We start from the raw sequence: 17,087 nt of genomic DNA, 5'->3' as shown, positions 1-17,087 counted from the left end.
TGACCTCAATCCAGCCATTCGGCCTCCCAAAGTGCTGGGTTACAGGCTTGAGCCACATGCCAGCCGGGCTGGATTTTTGTATTTTCCCAGTAGAGACAGGGTTTCACCGTGTTAGCAAGGATGGTCTCGATCTCCTGACCTGTGATCCGCCCGCCTGCGGCCTCCCAAAGTGCTGGGATTACAGGCGAGCCGCCCGGCCAGATTTTTGTTGTTTTTAAGCAGAGTTTGGGGCTGGGCGGTGAAATAACTCAACACTGAGCTAACAAGTGAATCTGGAATCAGAATCCTTCTGGAATTAATCTAAAATACAAGAAATTAACCCGGCGTGGTCGGCTGGCCTAATAGTCCCAGCTTCTCGAACTGAGGCAGAAAGAATGGCGTGAACCTGGGAGGTGGAGCTTGCAGTGAGCCGAGATCATGCCACTGCACTCCAGCCTGGGCGACAGAGCAGAACGCCGTCTCTAAATGAATAAATAAAGAAATAAATCGATTTGGGGTCTCGTTACGTTGCTGAGGCTGGTCTGGAACTCCCGGGCTCAAGCCATCAGCTCATCTTGGCCTCCCAAAGTGCTGGAATTACGGGCACGAGGCATTGTACCCGGCCCCGTTTAAGTTTTTAATGTCTGCTCTGCTTACTGACTCACCTTGCCCTGACGCCTTTTGGAGCTCTTTTAGGGGCTGCTATTGCCACATGGAAACTGTGGTAACCCTCTCTCCTAGACCTGCCTAGATCCAAAAGCCAGCCTTGGAAGGAATACCTCTCATTCTCAAGAAGAAGTTAATGTCTGCCTTATAGTAGATGTCCAATAAATATTCTTTGAACAATTAAATAGATGCTCAGACTTCATTTGACCTAGTTTAGGTGATCCCATGGAGGGATCCAAACCTTTGGACTCCCCCAGTATCCCTAAAGTGTCCCCTTTTGCTGGTAGAGAAACTTCTGCCCAAGAGTCAGGACACATCGACACATCCACTTTTGGGGGGCTTGGTGCACTCCTGGGACTGTGTGGGGTGAAAGGGTCCCTTTCAGGAACAAATTCCCTGACCCTGGACACTCAGCTCTCCTCCTGGTTGGCAGAGTGAAGAGTGTCATCATTTCCAGGACTCCTCCCCACTTCAGCTTTCAGTTCACTGCTCACTCTGGCTTGAATACAGTACTGACTTGCTAAGTTGCATGTCTCTCTTCGCCTTGAGGATTGAAACACCTAGAAGCCGGGTGTGGTGGCTTGCACTTGTGGTCCCAGCTACGTAGCAGGCTAAGGCGAGAGAATCACTTGAGACCAGGAGTCTGAGACCAGCCTGGGTGATATAGCAAGACCACATCTCTAAAAAATCAAAAACAAAAACAGAACACCTGGCCAGGCACAGTGGCTCAGCCTATAATCCCAGCACTTTGGGAGGCCAAGGTGGGTAGATTGCTTGAGCCCAGGAGTTTGAGACCAGCCTGGCCAACATGACAAAAGTCCGTCTCTACTAAAAATACAAAAATTAGCTGGCCGCAGTGGCACACTCCTGTAATCCCAGCTACTCGGGAGGCTGAGGCAGGAGAATTGTTTGAACCTGGGAGGTGGAGGTTGCAATGAGCTGAGATGGTGCCATTGCACTCCAGCCTAGGTGACAGAGCGAGATTCTGTCTCAGAAAAACAAAAACAAAAACAAAACAACAAAATCCCAAAAACAGAACACCTGGAAAACACCAGACACAAACCCCAGGAGAAATTTTTCTTTCATCAAATTCACAATAGCATCAGTCAGAATCCCAGGACTCCTAAAACATGTTTAACTCCAAAAGCAGAGTTGCAAACTCAAATGCTAAAGGGGCCAAGTAGGCACTGTGGCCACCTAGAAAGTGGACCCTGAAGGTGGGGAAGGCGGGTCCAGCATCGGTAAATGTTCTGATTTTTTTTAAAGAATCAATTTTATAGGCCAGGCATGGTGGCTCACGCCTGTAATCCCAGCACTTTCGGAGGCTGAGGTGTGCGGATCACCTGAGGTCAGGATTTCGAGACCAGCCTACCAACATGGAGAAACCCCATCTCCACTAAAAATATATAATTAGCCGGGTGTGGTGGCACATGCCTGTAATCCCAGGTACTCAGGAGGCGGAGGCAGGAGAATCGCTTGAACCCAGGAGGCAGAGGTTGGGGTGAGCTGAGATTGTGCCATTGTACTCCAGCCTGGGCAAGAAGAGTGAAACTCCGTCTTAAAAAAAAAAAAAAAAAAAAAAAAAGAATCAGTTTTATGAGTCTCAATTTTTAAGTGTTAGAAACTAAGTTAAAAAAAAAATTAGCTGGACGCGGTGGCTCACGCCTATAATCCCAGCATGTTGGGAAGCCGAGGCAGGTGGATCACTTGAGGTCAGGAGTTCGGGACCAGCCTAGCCAACATGGTGAAACCCCTGTCTCTACTAAAAATACAAAAATTAGCCAGGCATGGTGATGGACACCTGTAATCTCAAATACTCAGGAAGCTGAGGCAGGAGAATCACTTGAACTGGGGAGGCGGAGGTTGCAGTGAGCCAAGATCACACCATTGCACTCCAGTCTGGGCCACAGAGCGAGACTTCATTTCAAAAAACAAACAAAAAAATTAAACCCTCTGGGCATGATGGCTCACACCTGTAATGCCAGTACTTTGGGATGTGGGAGGATTGCTTGAGATCAGGAGTTCAAGACCAGCCTGGGTAACAAAGCAAGAACCCCATCTCCACAAAAAAATTTTAAAAATTGGCCGGATGTGGTGGCTCACACCTGTAATCCCAGCACTTTGGGAGGCCGAGGCAGGCAGATCACGAGGTCAGGAGATTGAGACCTGCCTGGCTAACGAGGTAAAACCGCGTCTCTACTAAAAATACAAAAATTAGCCGGGTGTGGTGGCGGGAGCCTGTAGTCCCAGCTACTCAGGAGGCTGAGGCAGGAGAATGGCGTGAACCTGGGAGGCGGAGCTTGCAGTGAGCCAAGATTGTGCCACTGCACTCCAGCCTGGGCGACAGAGCGAGACTCTGTCTCAAAAAAAAAAAAAAAAAAATTAGCCAGGCATGGTGGCAGGCGCCTGTGGCCCCAGCTACTTGGGAGGCTAAGGTCAATCACTTGAGCCCAGGAGGTTGAGGGTACAGTGAGCTATGATCGTGCCACTGCACTTCAGCCTGGGTAACAGAGTGAGACCCTGTCTCAAATAACAAAATAAATAAACAAACCCTTGAGAGCCCACACAACACATCACGAGCTGGTATAGGAGCAACTCTGTGCCTGTCTTACTGTGTGAAGGTGTGCATCTCAGGGGATTCTGGTGAGCCAAAGGCAGCAGGCATGGGAGCATTTCCTAGGGAACCTTCCTGGAATCTGATTCCAGGACTAGGTCCCTGGCCCTTTTCCTGACACCCAGCCCCATGCCTGCCCAGCAGAAAGGGTTCCTTCCCCCAGAAAGTAAAGCACAGTCTCTGTCCTCTCCATTTGAGGCCTTACTTCTCAGGGTGTAAAGGGAAACGGTGCCTGAAAGGCAGAATCTGCAGCTGCCAGGCGTGTTTGAGAACTTAGGACCCCATTTATAGCAGGATCACACCCTCTATCCCCAAGCTGAAATGGGTCTGGAAGAATCAGATTTAACAACTTCTTCCCGAGGTGTGGGGCATCCGGGTTGGGGGGAGTCCCCAGCCTGTTTCCCACGTTCACTCAGGGAGAGAGTTCTGTGCCTGTCTTGGGGGGACCCAGAGGGCCCTTGACTAGCAATCCTAAAATGAATTCAGGATCCCTCAGGAGACAACAACCTTCAGAAACCCCGAGTGCTAAAATAAATGGTCCTGCCCTCTCCACCCTGCAAAATGCCCTTCTTTCTACCTGTGAGGACGACTGCAGTGCTCTCTTTGAAATTTCAAATAACACAATCTTTCCACAAAATGTATCTTCCATTTTTCTGTTTTGGTGGCCCTGCCTTGCTGGCATCATGAACGCGGGCTGGGTAAAGCCATCCTCACGAGCTGGCATTGAGGCTCTGGGAGTCACCTCCAGGCCAAGAGCAGGTGCAACCCAGGCTCGGGACTCCAGACCCGGAACCCTCAAAACTGGGAACGCTGTAGGGCTGCGGCTGCATGGGGAATGGGATCTGGGAGGGACTTCCTGTTGTCCCTAATCCCAGTCTCCACCCGGCTCCCCCGCCCGCCCCGTGCAGGCTGTGGAGACTCCCTTCCTGGGGGAGGGGGCTCCCGCTGCTGCAGGTGCCCCCTCTGCCTCCACCCTGGTGAGAAGGGGGTGCTAGGGAGGGCATCTGGATCCTGAGACCGGCGCAGATGATCAGCTTGCAGGAGGGGATGGGGTCAAAGGTGGAAGGCTTCAAGCTGGCAGGAGAGAAGGGGGCCAGGACTGGGTATGGGAAGAAGAAGGACATTGTCTGCCAGGACCGAGAGGAGGATGGGCATTCCAGGCCTGGGGCAGGTGGCTGCAGCTGCAAGGGGGCTGCTGAGAGCGGGCAGGTTGATTTCTGAATTCCTGGTGGGGCTGGGAGTCAGGTAGGGACACGGTGCATGTCCTGGGGTCGGGGGACAGCAGGGCCTGGTTGCCCCTGGCCTTGACGGGCGGGGCCCCACCAGCACCTGTTTTGCAGGATCTCTGCAGAACTTTCTGCTCCTGATGACAGGAAATAGCAATTCCAATTTAGCCTCGGCTTTACCTGAGCCGGTTACGCTGAGATGCGAGGCTCTTGCATCACCGATAAAGGGGACAATACAAAATAGCATTCTTTCAAAAATAGGACCCAGAAAACATCACAGAGAGTGGGACCATTGGATAGGGTCTGGGAGACTTTCTTTCCGATTGGGACAGGGAGCGCTGGTCCTCGTGGGGATTTTCAGGGCTCTTTGGAGGTGTCCAGGAAGCGACGGCTGGTTTCTCTCTGCTCTTCCAGGCTGCTGGCCAGAAGCTCGAGGGGGCTTGGACAAAAAGAGGCAGAAACAACTTAGCTGTTCTTTTTAGCTCGGAAATAGAAAATGTCTGCAGACGGTGGAGGCATCCAGGCCGCCCAGGACAAGGAGACACCCCTGGAGGTACAGATGGGGCTGGGTGAGGGAGGCATGCGATGGAAGAGGCTGGTGCGGAGATTTTCAAGGCACGGAGTCTGGACCCCTGGAAGAGTTAGACTCACTGGGGTGGGGGGATCAAAGAAGAGGTGGCATGCTGGGTAGCACCCTCTGTCTGGAATTTACAGCATAACAGTTTTGTTTTGCTGGTGAATTCTCTAGTCAGTGGCCACAAGAGATGGCAGGGGTCCGGGTGGGGGTCCTATCGGTGAGGTTTTCTTTCTGAGCAGTGCTCAGAGCACACAGGGAAACCTGTTCTCCTTCCCTGTGCTTCTCCATCTGTAACCACAGCTTCTCATCTCTCTGGGTCCGAGCTCCCGGTCCTTCCTCTTCCTTGTACCTGCTACCAGTGTGTGTGTAATTACTATTTGTGGGGGACCTGGGTCTTCGGGCTTGGAGTGGGAGGAGAGTGAGTCATCAACAAGCCGGGGGCCAGTCCCTGGCCTCTGGGAACCAGACCACATGCCTGCCATTCCCACCTGTCTCGCAGGGTCATGGGGAGGTTCTAAGGATAATAGGCATGAGACGTCATCATCTATGGTTTTCATACCATAGAAGCACAAAGAGTTGTTAGCATGGTTCAGTTTCCCATCCACTTCCCATGTGCCTTCAACACCTTGTGTGTGTCAGTAGAGCCCCACACTTTGGCATTCTCTGCTGGCGCTGGCTTCTGTCTGGTGCGCACAGGGAGGGGAATAATGACCAGCACCGCCCTGTGTTTATCCAGGACTTTCCTGAGCCGGCAGCTCCTTCTCCATCATTATCTGTGTGAACCTCATGACCGCTCTGTGCAGGGGCAGAGCAGCTGCGTCCTGAAGGCTACCTGGTTGGGGAGGGGTGTCGCTGGGTCTGGCACCCAGGCACCCTGACTCATGGCCTGAGGTTCTTTCTCTTCAAGACCCAAACACAGACAGGGCATGGAGGAAGGGGTGTGAGTCCCCAGCAGAAGGCCAGCCAGTCCCTGTGCTGTGGATGAGGCCCCACCAGGGCCCTCCCTGACTTTTGAGCTATGTGGTCATAGGGTGTCTCATCCCCAGCCCTGGTGTGTTAGTCTCCCGTGGCTGCTGTAACAAGTTTCCACCCTCTCAGGGGCTGAAAACAACCAGAATTGGCTCTCTCACAGTTCTGGAGGACTGAAGTCCAAAATCTACGTGTTGGAAGGGTCACACTCCTTTTGAAAGCTCTAGACTAAGAGGATCCTCTCTTGCCTCTTCCAGCTCCTGGGGGCTCCTGGTGTCCTTGATGGGGGCATCCCTCCAGTCTCTGCTTCCTTCTCTGTGTCTCTGTGTCCTCTCATATTCTTATAAGGACATAAGTCATTATTAGATTTTAGGCTCACTCTAAATCCATGATGATTTAATCTCAAGATCTGTAACTTACCTGATAAAGACCCTTTTCCCCAATAAGGCCCCATTCTGAGGTTCAGGGAGGACATGGATTCTTAGAGGACACTATTCAAGCCACTACACTTGTTTTCCTCATACACTAATAAACAACAGTCTACACTGCTGAGGTCAGTGTGAGGCAGAGCTGAGAAGGGGTAGCTGCCCTTGGGCACCACGCCCACCGGCACGGTGGCAGCAGCTTGATGAATATTCCTCCTCTTGCCACCCATCCTTGCTGGGGTGAGCTCAATGGAGGCAGCAAGGACAGTCCTTCAAGCTGTGTCTTGCATGTTGGTGTCCAACCCTGCCGGAACGCCCTGGCATGCAGCTCTGGGTGTCTCTCCCACTCATCCGGGTGCTGATGAGGCTGTCCTCTCTAGATTCCAGATCGTGGACGTTCTCATCAGGAAATGCTTTCTAAGCTGGGGGAGGCAGTGCCTTCAGGGGACGCTCAGGAGTCATTGCACATTAAGACGGAGCCAGAAGAGCCACACCCCGAGGGGGCATCGCAGGAGGATGGGGCTCAAGGTGCTTGGGGCTGGGCACCCCTAAGTCACGGCTCTAAGGAGAAAGCTCTCTTCCTGCCTGGCGGAGGTAGGAGAGGGATGGGGAAGAGGCGCTTTCCCAGGGAGGCAGCTATGGGGAGGTGGTGGCTCGGCCCAGGTCCAGGTGGGGCCGAGAGTCTCCATGCTGGCAAGGGACGTGTTCTCCCCATGGCAGCCTCAGAGCCATCTGACCTGTCCTTGGGTCGGGCCAGGGGCGGAGTTTGAGGCAGCTGGAGTAGCAGCAGGTCCAGCAGGATGAGTTGGTCACCCTGAGGACCCCTCTCCTTCCACAGCCCTCCCTTCCCCCCGGATCCCGGTGCTTTCCCGAGAGGGGAGGACCAGAGACCGGCAGATGGCCGCGGCACTCCTCACTGCCTGGTCCCAGGTGAGTGGCCTTTCCCCAGCCCCTGCATGGTGCTCAGCCCTTCCTGCATCTGCTGGTTCTGTATGCAAAGCCAGGACCCCGCTGGCCCCACTTGCAGCCAAGCCTGAAGCCTGGGGCTCTTGCTAGTGTTGCTGGAATTTTCCAGGCTCAAGGCCTATGGTCAGGCCTGGGCCAAGGCTGGAGGAGAAGCAGCAGGAATTAGAGACACAGGACCTCTCGTTGGGAGCCGTTTGGAGCCATCCTCTGAGGTCTGAGCTGAGGATGGGGGCTGCATGGACATCCTAAGTCTTAATTGTGGTCCCTGAAAATACCGCTTGGTCTTTGTTCTTTCTCAACGCCCCAGAAGGCCTTGGGTGGCTCACCTGCTTCCCCATCAGATGGAAGTGGCAGGCCTCACTAGAGACAGCGGGTTGGGAGTCCAGGGTCTCACCACACATCTCATGACACGGTGTCCCTCCACCGCGTCCACGGCATGTCCTGGAGAGTGGATGTTTCATATTGTTTCAGATGCCAGTGACTTTTGAGGATGTGGCCTTGTACCTCTCCCGGGAGGAGTGGGGTCGGCTGGACCGCACGCAGCAGAACTTCTACAGGGATGTCCTGCAGAAGAGAAACGGGCTGTCATTGGGTAAGCACTCGCCTGGAGTGGGGACTGGTGTGTTAGGGAGGGGTCCTGCTCTGCCATCTCCTCTCTCCTCCCTTCCCTCCCTCTCCCTCCCACCCTTCTCCTTGTCCCTCGAGACACACTGTTCCATGGAAACTTCTATAATGATGGAAATGTTCTGTGTGTGCTAGGATGAGAGCCACAAGCCATGTGTGGCCGCTGAGCGCTTGAAATGTGGGTAGAGCCCTTGAGTTTTTAATTTTACTTGATTTTGTTTTGTTTTGTTTTGTTTTGAGACGGAGTCTTGCTCTGTCACCCAGGCCAGAGTGCAGTGGCGCGATCTCAGCTCACTGTAAGCTCCGCCTCCTGGGTTCACGCCATTTTCCTGCCTCAGCCTCCCAAGTAGCTGGGACTACAGGCGCCCACCACCACGCCCGGCTAATTTTTTGTATTTTTAGTAGAGACGGGGTTTCACCGTGTTAGCCAGGATGGTCTCAATCTCCTGACCTTGTGATCCACCCGCCTCGGCCTCCCAAAGTGCTGGGATTACAGGCGTGAGCCACCATGCCCGGCCAGTTTTACTTGGTTTTAATTAGTTCAAATGAGAGTTTAAATAGCCACATATGGCTAGCAGCTACTGTACTGGACGCTGCCCCAGGAAGTCCGCTTTTCCTGGGTTCATCCCCAGGGTTCACTCCTGTAGCTCCATCTGCCTTTCCAAGCCCCCAACTTCAGAAGTGTCTGAGCAGCAAGCTCAGCTTCGGGGCCCGGGGGCTACTTGCCCTGGAGGGAGATGGCATGAGCTAAACTCCCCAGGCCCTGCAGACCCTGGGGTGTCCCATCTGCTTTGAGGAGCAGGTGCTTGTCTCTGAGGGGCCTTGGTTCCCTTTGCTTCTTGAATGGTAAGTATTTAAGTCCCAGAGCTTTTTTTTTTTTTTTTTTTTTTTTGAAACAGAGCCTTGCTCTGTCACCCAGGCTGGAGTGCAGTGGCACCATCACGACTCATGCAGTCTCGACTTCCTGGGTTCAAGTGATCCTCCTGCCTCAGCCTTCTGAGTAGCTGGGGCTACAGGTACCACCATGCCCCACTAATTTTTTCTTTTTTCTTTTTTTTGGTAGAAATAGGATCTCACTATGTTGTCCAGGTTGGTCTTGAGCTCCTGGGCTCAAGCCATCCTCCTGCTTTGGCCTCCCAAAGTGTTGGGATTATAGGCATGAGTCACTGTGCCCAGCCATCCCACAGCTTTTGACTCCTCAGTTTCAGACTTTAGTTTTCACATGGAAAAATCAGTATTCATTTACTCATTCACTCATTCAGTTGACACTTAGCTTTTTTTTCTTTTTCTTTTTTTTTTTTTTTTTTTTTTTTGAGACAGAGTCTGGCTCTCTTTCACCAAGCTGGAGTGTAGTGGTGATCTTGGCTCTGCAGTCTCCCGGGTTCCAAGTGATTCTGCTGCCTCAGCCTCCCAAATAGCTGGGACTACAGGTGCCCACCACCATGCCAGGCTAATTTTTTTTTTTTTGTATTTTTAGTAGAGATGGGGTTTCACCATGTTAGCCAGGATGGTCTCCATCTCCTGACCTTGTGATCCGCCCACCTCAGCCTCCCAAAGTGCTGGAGGCATGAGCCACTGTGCCTGACCAACACCCAGCTAGCACACTTGCTAGTCCAGGCAGAATCCAGGATTCAGCAGTTCCAGCTGGTGGCGTCATGGTGGTCCCGAGGCCCCGCTGGCTGGCACCAGGGATGCTCACCCCTTAATTAGCTCAGGCTGCTCACCACCCCTCTTACGGTTCCCCGGTGCCTGGGCCAGCAAGCCCAGGCAAGTCCTGGGGGATCAGAAGGAACTCAGCACCCATTTTCAGCCCCACGGCAGGACTTGCAGAGCCCCAAGCCACCCGGTTGGTCCAACATATTCCTTTCTTCCCAGGGGTGGTGGAAGCCGGGGCCCCCTCTGCTCTTTTACTGACTTGACCAAAATTCCTGGGGCCACACACCCCTAAGACTTGACAAATGGGATGACCTTAGTTGTTGGCGACCCTGGCCTTCCTGTCCCAGGTCCTCCCACTTGGAGGGCCACTACCCCCGCCCCTCCAGGTGAGGTAGGGTGTTGCCCACTCCTCTCCCTTAAACTCTGTTGCTCTTTCAGGGAAAGAGACAGGCCTACTCAGCTCTGGCAGCCCCCAGCCAGGGGGCGGACCCCTGACCCAGGGGGACTTCTTGAAACTGCTTTATTTTACCCCATGTTTCCAGAGCCTCACCCCTGACTTGGGCCCCATCAGTTTTGGGGGAATGCTGTCTGCAGCTGGGCAGTGCCAGAAGGCCTGTGACAGCACAGCATCTTTTCTGGGCAGGCTTTCCCTTCAGCAGGCCTTTCTGGGCCCCTCAAGCGCTGGGCAAGGGCGAGGCCTCAGGCTCCAGCCGGCAGACAGGAGATGAGAAGGAGGAGTGGAGAGGCGCGTACTCAGGTGAGGGACTGGCGCGCGCCTTTGTCTGCGGGAGTGGGGTGCAGACGCCGGCCTTCTGGCTGTTGTCCGTGGGAGTGGGGCAGGGACATCAGACCCCCTCCTGGACCGTTTGCGCCCAGGGCGGCCCTTGCGCTTTTTGGTCTCCGAGAATCCAGCCCCCACCCTTAGCTCTGCCTTCTCCACCCTCCTGGCGCCCTTAGGAAAGCTCGTCCCTCGCTGGAAACGACTTTCTTTTTCCAGGAGCTATCGAGGTGGGGCAGAGGATGCCGACTTCATCGGTGGCAGCCCTTGGAGATGTGAAGCCCTTCAGAAACAGGGCGGGGAGAGTCCAGGGGGGCGTTCCGCAGTGCGCGCAGGAAGCAGCTTGCGGCCGGAACTCAGGGCCGGCCAAAGACTCCGGGCAGCTGGCTAATCCAGATGGCACTCCAGTTGCAGCTCCGCCAGACCCCAGTCCCACGGAGCCCCAGGAGGGCCGCGTCCCGGAGAAGCCCAGCGAGGAAGAGAAGGGAGCCCCGGAGAGTGGCGAGGAGGGTCTGGCCCCTGACAGCGAGGCGGGCAGGAAGAGCTACCGGTGCGAGCAGTGCGGCAAGGGCTTCAGCTGGCACTCGCACCTGGTGACACACCGGCGCACGCACACGGGCGAGAAGCCCTACGCCTGCACTGACTGCGGGAAGCGCTTCGGCCGCAGCTCGCACCTCATCCAGCACCAGATCATCCACACGGGCGAGAAGCCCTACACCTGCCCCGCCTGCCGGAAGAGCTTCAGCCACCACTCCACACTGATCCAGCACCAGCGCATTCACACTGGAGAGAAGCCCTACGTGTGCGACCGCTGCACCAAGCGCTTCACCCGACGCTCGGACTTGGTCACCCACCAGGGCACCCACACGGGCGCCAAGCCGCACAAGTGCCCCATCTGCGGCAAGTGCTTCACGCAGAGCTCGGCGCTGGTCACCCACCAGCGCACCCACACCGGGGTCAAGCCCTACCCGTGCCCCGAGTGCGGCAAGTGCTTCAGCCAGCGCTCCAACCTCATCGCGCACAACCGCACGCACACGGGCGAGAAGCCCTACCACTGCCTCGACTGTGGCAAGAGCTTCAGCCACAGCTCGCACCTCACCGCGCATCAGCGCACCCACCGCGGCGTGCGGCCCTACGCCTGCCCACTGTGCGGCAAGAGCTTCAGCCGTCGCTCCAACCTGCACCGGCATGAGAAGATTCACACCACCGGGCCCAAGGCCCTGGCCATGCTGATGCTGGGGGCGGCGGCGGCGGGGGCTCTGGCCACACCCCCACCCGCTCCCACCTAGGAGGCCAGGAGAGGGGAAGCGGGGCGCCCGGGGCCACTGGGACAGCCCCACTGGAGTCAAGGCTCCGAGGGAGGAGAGAGGGGAGCGGGAAGGGAGCTAGGGCGGTGAGGGCATGGGGTGAGGCATGGCGACGGGGGAGGGCGAGAAGGGGCAGACACTCTGCGAATTAAAGGCCTTGGACTTGAAGCGCCCGCCTACACAGCTTTGTCTCCTGGTGCCCTGGTGCTGATTCCCCGAATGTGGGGGAGCTCCTGGGTCAATCTCCTGTCCTCGTCGAGGCATCCCCGAGTCACCACTCTTGGCTTGGGACCCCACCGGGGTTGGGTTCCCTTTTGTCAAAGGCCCATTCCAGAGCGTTGCACACATTGGCAAGCAAAGGCTTCAAGTACAGAGAGGTTTCCAGGGCTGAAGCCAGTCAGCCACTCCTGGACCTGGGGAACCCTCGCCGGCCGTCTGCCGCTGCCGCCGCTTGTCCCAAGGGCACTGCTTACTGAGCCCGCACTCTCCCGTGGCTCTTCTCTTTGGAAGCCAGGAACAGGCAGAACTGGTACGGAAACTCCTGCCTGCCCCATTTCTCACCGAGGCATCGGTGGCTCAGTTTTGTGACTGGCCTTTGCCGTTTGCTCCCACCGTGGCCTGCCTTTGCTCCTCACCAGGGGCCACTTTCCTTCTTGGCCCATGCTGCAGCTGTTGTCACCTGCCTCTGCTATGTCTCACCTTCTTGGCCTCTTGGTATATGTCCTTCATAATTCGCCCTGCTCGCCCCTGCCTGGCTCTGAGATTTGATTTACTCCTGGTCTTCCTGCTGGCCTTTTTTTTTTTTTTTTTTTTTTTTTGCCACGGAGTCTCGCTCTGTCGCGGCTGGAGTGCAGTGGCCTGATCTCCACTCACTGCAACCTCCACCTCCTGGGTTCAAGTGATTCTGCTGCCTCAGCCTCCTGAGTAGCTGGGACTACAGGTGCACGCCACCATGCCCGGCTAATTTTTGTATTTTTAGTAGAGACAGGGTTTCACCATGTTGGCCAGGATGGTCTTGATCTCCTGACCTTGTGATCCACCCACCTTGGCCTCCCAAAGTTTTGGGATTATAGACCTGAGCTACCTCGCCCGGCCCCCTGCTTTTTTATTTGTTTTTGTTTCATTTTTTTTTTTTTTTTTTTTTTTTGGAGACGGAGTCTCGCGCTGTGTCACCCAGGCTGGAGTGCAGTGGCGCGATCTCGGCTCACTGCAAGCTCCGCCTCCCAGGTTCAGGCCATTCTCCTGCCTCAGCCTCCGAGTAGCTGGGACTACAGGCGCCCGCCACCACGCCCGGCTAGTTTTTTGTATTTTTAGTAGAGACGGGGTTTCACCATGTTAGCCAGGATGGTCTCGATCTCCTGACCTCGTGATCCGCCCGCCTCGGCCTCCCAAAGTGCTGGGATTACAGGCTTGAGCCACCGCGCCCGGCCTTTGTTTCATTTTTTGAGGCTGAGTCTTGCTCTGTCGCCCAGGCTGGAGTGCACTGGCGCGATCTTGGCTCACTGCAACCTCCAGCTCTTGGGTCCCAGCGATTTTCCTGCCTCGGTGTCCCAGGTAGCTGGGATGACAGGTGTGCGCCACATACCTGGCTAATTTTTTGTATTTTTAGTGGAGACAGGGTTTTACCATGTTGGCCAGGCTGGTTTTGAACTCCTGACCTCAGGTGATCCGTCCACCTCGGCTTCCCCAAGTGCTGGGATTACAAGCATGAGCCACCGTGCCTGGCCTCTTCCCCTGGTTTTAACCTCTGTAGCTCCCAACTCCCATTCTCTGCTTTTTTCCCTGGGTGGGGATGGACTCAGCTGGCCTGTCATCCCTTATTTGTGGCCCAGGTCCCAAGATAACTTTCAGTTCTGACACCAACTGACCATGAGGATGTCTGCACCAAGGAGGCCCTTGAGACCCTACCTGTCTTTGTGGATTATGGGGCCACCAGGGTGGCCACAGCCCTGGTTGGCTCCCAGAACCTAAGGAAAAGAGTGGCTTGCCGAGGATGGTGGACTGAGAAGGATAATCATAGCTGCCAGTTGTCAAGCAGCTGCTCTTCCAGGCATAGGGCCAAGCACTGTAGATACAGCACCCCAGCTCTCCACAACAATGTAAGTGTGCATTGTTAGCCCAGGTTTTTTTTGTCTTTTTAAAAATAGAGATGGGGTCTTGCTATGTTGTCCAGGCTGGCCTGGAACTCCTGGGCTCAAGTGATCCCCTCACCTCAGCTTCTCAAGTAGCTGGGACTACTGGTGTGCACTACTAGGCCCCATGCAGGGCCATCTAAAAAGAGGAGGACAAGGCCAGGCACAGCGGCTCACACCTGTAATCTCAGCACTTTGGGAAGCCGAGGTGGGTGGATCACTTGAGGCCAGGAGTTTGAGACCAGCCTGGCCAACATGGTGAAACCCCGTCTCTACTAAAAATACAAAAATTAGCTGGGCATGGTGGCAGGCACCTATAGTTCCAGTGACTTGGGAGGCTGAGGCAGGAGAATCGCTTGAAGCCAGGAGGTGGAGGTCGCAGTGAGCTGAGATCTTGCTACTGCACTCCAGACTGGATGACAGAGCGAGACTCTGTCTAAAAAAAAAAAAAAAACAAAAAAAAGAGAGAGAGTAAGACAATAGATTTGACCTTCAGGAATGTTAGACTCAGCTAGGGATGTGGGTGGGGTGAGATGTAATCAAATGGACACTAGGGGGCTGCTCACTAGTGGAAGCCCAGGCAGGACTTGATGGTGTCCAGGAGGTCTCAGGAATCTAGGCTAGGGAGGCTGGCAGGATTGGTTGAATTAAATGATTATTTCTCAGGCCAGAAAAAAAGCTGTTTTCTCCCTTCAGTTTGTCTTCACGCACCAGTCACTTAGCCAGAAATAGGATTGCTCTGCTTGGTTCAGTGTGAGGGGGTGAGGGAGACTCATTTGTAAAGCAGGGTTGCTCTCAAAGAGCTCATTTTCTAAGTAAGGAGAGAGACAGAGGTGGGAGAGTTGCTAAAATGACCCTGGAAGCCGTCATCACTTGGCAAGAGAGCTGAGCAGAGTACTCACTCGCACAGTGACTATTGCTTCCTTTAATTTCAGTTCCTTAGGCTCCATGAACAGCGTGCCAGGGACCAGATGTCAGGACTTGAGTGATTCAGAGGTCTGTCGAGGCTCAGTGTGGTGCCTTACACCTGTAATCTGAGCACTTAGGGAGGTTGAGGCAGGAGAATCTCTTGAAGTCAGGAGTTTGAGACCAGCTTGGGCAACATAGGGAGAGCCTCGTCTCCGAATAATTAAAAAAATTAGCCAAGCATGGTGGTGTGTGCCTGTAGTACCAGTTACTTGGGAGGCTGGGGTGGGAGGATCGCCTGATCCTGGGAGGTTGAGGCTGCAGTGAACTGTGATCAAACCACTGCCCTTCAGCCTGGGCAACAGAGCAAGACCCTGTCTCAAAAAAAAGACTGTTGGCCGGGCGCGGTGGCTCAAGCCTGTAATCCCAGCACTTTGGGAGGCCGAGATGGGCGAATCACAAGGTCAGGAGATCGAGACCATCCTGGCTAACCCGGTGAAACCCCGTCTCTACTAAAAAGTACAAAAAACCAGCCGGGCGAGGTGGCGGGCGCCTGTAGTCCCAGCTACTCGGGAGGCTGAGGCAGGAGAATGGCGTAAACCCGGGAGGCGGAGCTTGCAGTGAGCCGAGATCCAGCCACTGCACTCCAACCTGGGCAACAGAGCGAGACTCCGTCTCAAAAAAAAAAAAAAAAAAAAAAAAAAAAAAAAAAGACTGTTGAGTGATCTAGGGAGTTATTTAAAAACTTCACTCTGGGCTGGGCGCGGTGGCTCACGCCTGTAATCCCAGAACTTTGGGAGGCAGAAGCGGGTGGATCACGAGGTCAGAAGTTCAAGACCAGCCTAGCCAAGATGGTGAAACCTTGTCTCTACTAAAAATACAAAAAATTAGCCAGGCATGGTGGCACGCTCCTGTTAATCCCGGCTACTCCAGAGGCTGAGGCAGAGAATTGCTTAAACCTGGAGGGGCGGAGGTTGCAGTGAGCCAAGATTGCGCCACTGCACTCCAGCCTGGGCAACAGAACGAGACTCCTTCGCAAAAACAAAACACTTCACTCTGGCCTCCAGGGAGCCCAGAAAGCACAAAGTATCCTGGAGAAATGTTTCCCCTTTTGTGGCAGAGTGCAGGGACACAGGTTCCAAGGGCCCCATGGAGGGTGCCTGCAGATGGCCATTCCCTAGGGCTGGCCCACTTCTCCCTCTAGGGATTCCTCCAGAGGCCCCATTGTGGGATAGATCTGGCAAAAGTATCTTAACAGTGGAACTTGGCAGTTTGGGAAATATTCGACAAGCACAAATAAGACAGGGAGGAGTAGTGGCTGTGCCATGGAAGGGCCTGGAACGCCAGGCTGAAGGGTACTCATAGTTTGGTGGGTTACGGGCATCACTGAGAAGTGGGAGGCTGGAGGGAAGAAGCCAGGGAACAGTCTTGGTGTCTCCCTGGGTAGAGGGTGAGCAGGTTCAGAGGTTTCCTTGGCTTCCTCGGGGCTTCTTGGCCACTAGAGAACCCCACTAGATCATCACCGACGCGGTGTCAGGAGCAAGGTGAGGGCAGAGGCGGAGAGGCAGAACGTTTCCATCCTGGCTTCCCACCTGCTTCCCTGCGGCCCCAGGTCCCTGTTGCAGGTGCTCAGGGATCGGCTGGCGGCGCTGCCCCCCTGGGCCGGGGGCATCGGCGTCAGCGCCCCCCTAGCCTGGAATACTGTCTCCCAACTCCCGGGCCCGGCCGTGTAGTGAGGCCCAGAGTCGGCAGGGTCCTTTGGGCCTAGCCTCTCGCTCTGCGGCCCCATTTCCCGCAGGACTGAATCCAGGAGGCCACGCCCACGCTCTGCCCTTAGCCAATCAGGCATCGAGGTGGGGGAGAAAGGCGGTGCCAGCAGAACCAGCCAATCACGACAGACGTTTGTGTCCGGCCCTCTTCCCCCCTCCCCGCCACGCCCCAAGCCGCACGGTTGCCCCGGCAACTGCTCCAGGCGCCAGTCTTTGAAACATTCCCTTTTACCCTTCGCTGGGCGTTGGTTGCGGAAGGTAGCAAAGACCACGGGGCTGGCCTCGGCTTCGGCTTCGCTGCAGACCTCAGTCCTCACAGCGCGCCCCGCCCCGTCACTGACTTCCTGGGTCTATCACCCAGATGCCGAGCCTCCTGCAGTCCTAGAAAGCATACGGCGCAGGGCCAGGGCCACTTCCGGCCCCGAGGACTGCCTGCCAATTTGCGGCACTGGCTCCTGCACCAGGGCTGGGTGCGTTCGCCGCACATGCCTCG

At 55.2% G+C, this 17,087-nt stretch overlaps 1 protein-coding gene and 1 long non-coding RNA gene across 6 annotated transcripts; one reads left to right on the top strand and one right to left on the bottom strand.

Moving 5' to 3' along the window:
• Positions 1–1,759: 1,759 nt before the first annotated feature.
• LOC103880267 lies at positions 1,760–4,042 on the bottom strand. The gene is made up of 2 exons (XR_001898006.2): positions 3,837–4,042; positions 1,760–2,202 (listed from the first exon to the last, which is right to left on the bottom strand). It is a non-coding gene; the product is annotated as an uncharacterized LOC103880267 (long non-coding RNA).
• An 86-nt stretch (positions 4,043–4,128) lies between these two features.
• Positions 4,129–11,955, top strand: ZNF205 (zinc finger protein 205). Of its 5 annotated transcripts, none has more exons than XM_003916426.5 (7): positions 4,129–4,236; positions 4,900–5,038; positions 6,837–7,050; positions 7,295–7,386; positions 7,894–8,014; positions 10,346–10,459; positions 10,700–11,955. In XM_003916426.5, exons 2-7 carry the CDS (start codon positions 4,982–4,984, stop codon positions 11,767–11,769), a joined length of 1,668 nt encoding a protein of 555 aa, XP_003916475.2. In that variant the 5' UTR covers positions 4,129–4,236; positions 4,900–4,981; the 3' UTR covers positions 11,770–11,955. The 5 variants fall into 5 exon arrangements, with proteins under 5 accessions (XP_003916475.2, XP_003916477.2, XP_021787374.2 ...); XM_003916428.5 differs by having other exon boundaries at positions 4,133–4,504; XM_021931682.2 differs by having other exon boundaries at positions 4,148–4,236; positions 6,837–6,984.
• Positions 11,956–17,087: the final 5,132 nt, after the last annotated feature.

This window comes from Papio anubis, chromosome 18 (genome assembly GCF_008728515.1).
Source record: "Papio anubis isolate 15944 chromosome 18, Panubis1.0, whole genome shotgun sequence".
NCBI lineage: Eukaryota > Metazoa > Chordata > Mammalia > Primates > Cercopithecidae > Papio > Papio anubis.
This window is presented reverse-complemented; position numbering and strand designations above follow the sequence as displayed.

Bases quoted from the DNA above. Each gene is read 5' to 3' on its own strand.
- ZNF205 (XM_003916426.5), top strand. From the start codon at position 4,982: ATGTCTGCAGACGGTGGAGGCATCCAGGCCGCCCAGGACAAGGAGACA. The intron at 7,387-7,893 runs GTGAGTGGCCTT...ATATTGTTTCAG, and splicing joins TCCTCACTGCCTGGTCCCAG to ATGCCAGTGACTTTTGAGGA. The intron at 8,015-10,345 runs GTAAGCACTCGC...TTTTCTGGGCAG, and splicing joins GAGAAACGGGCTGTCATTGG to GCTTTCCCTTCAGCAGGCCT.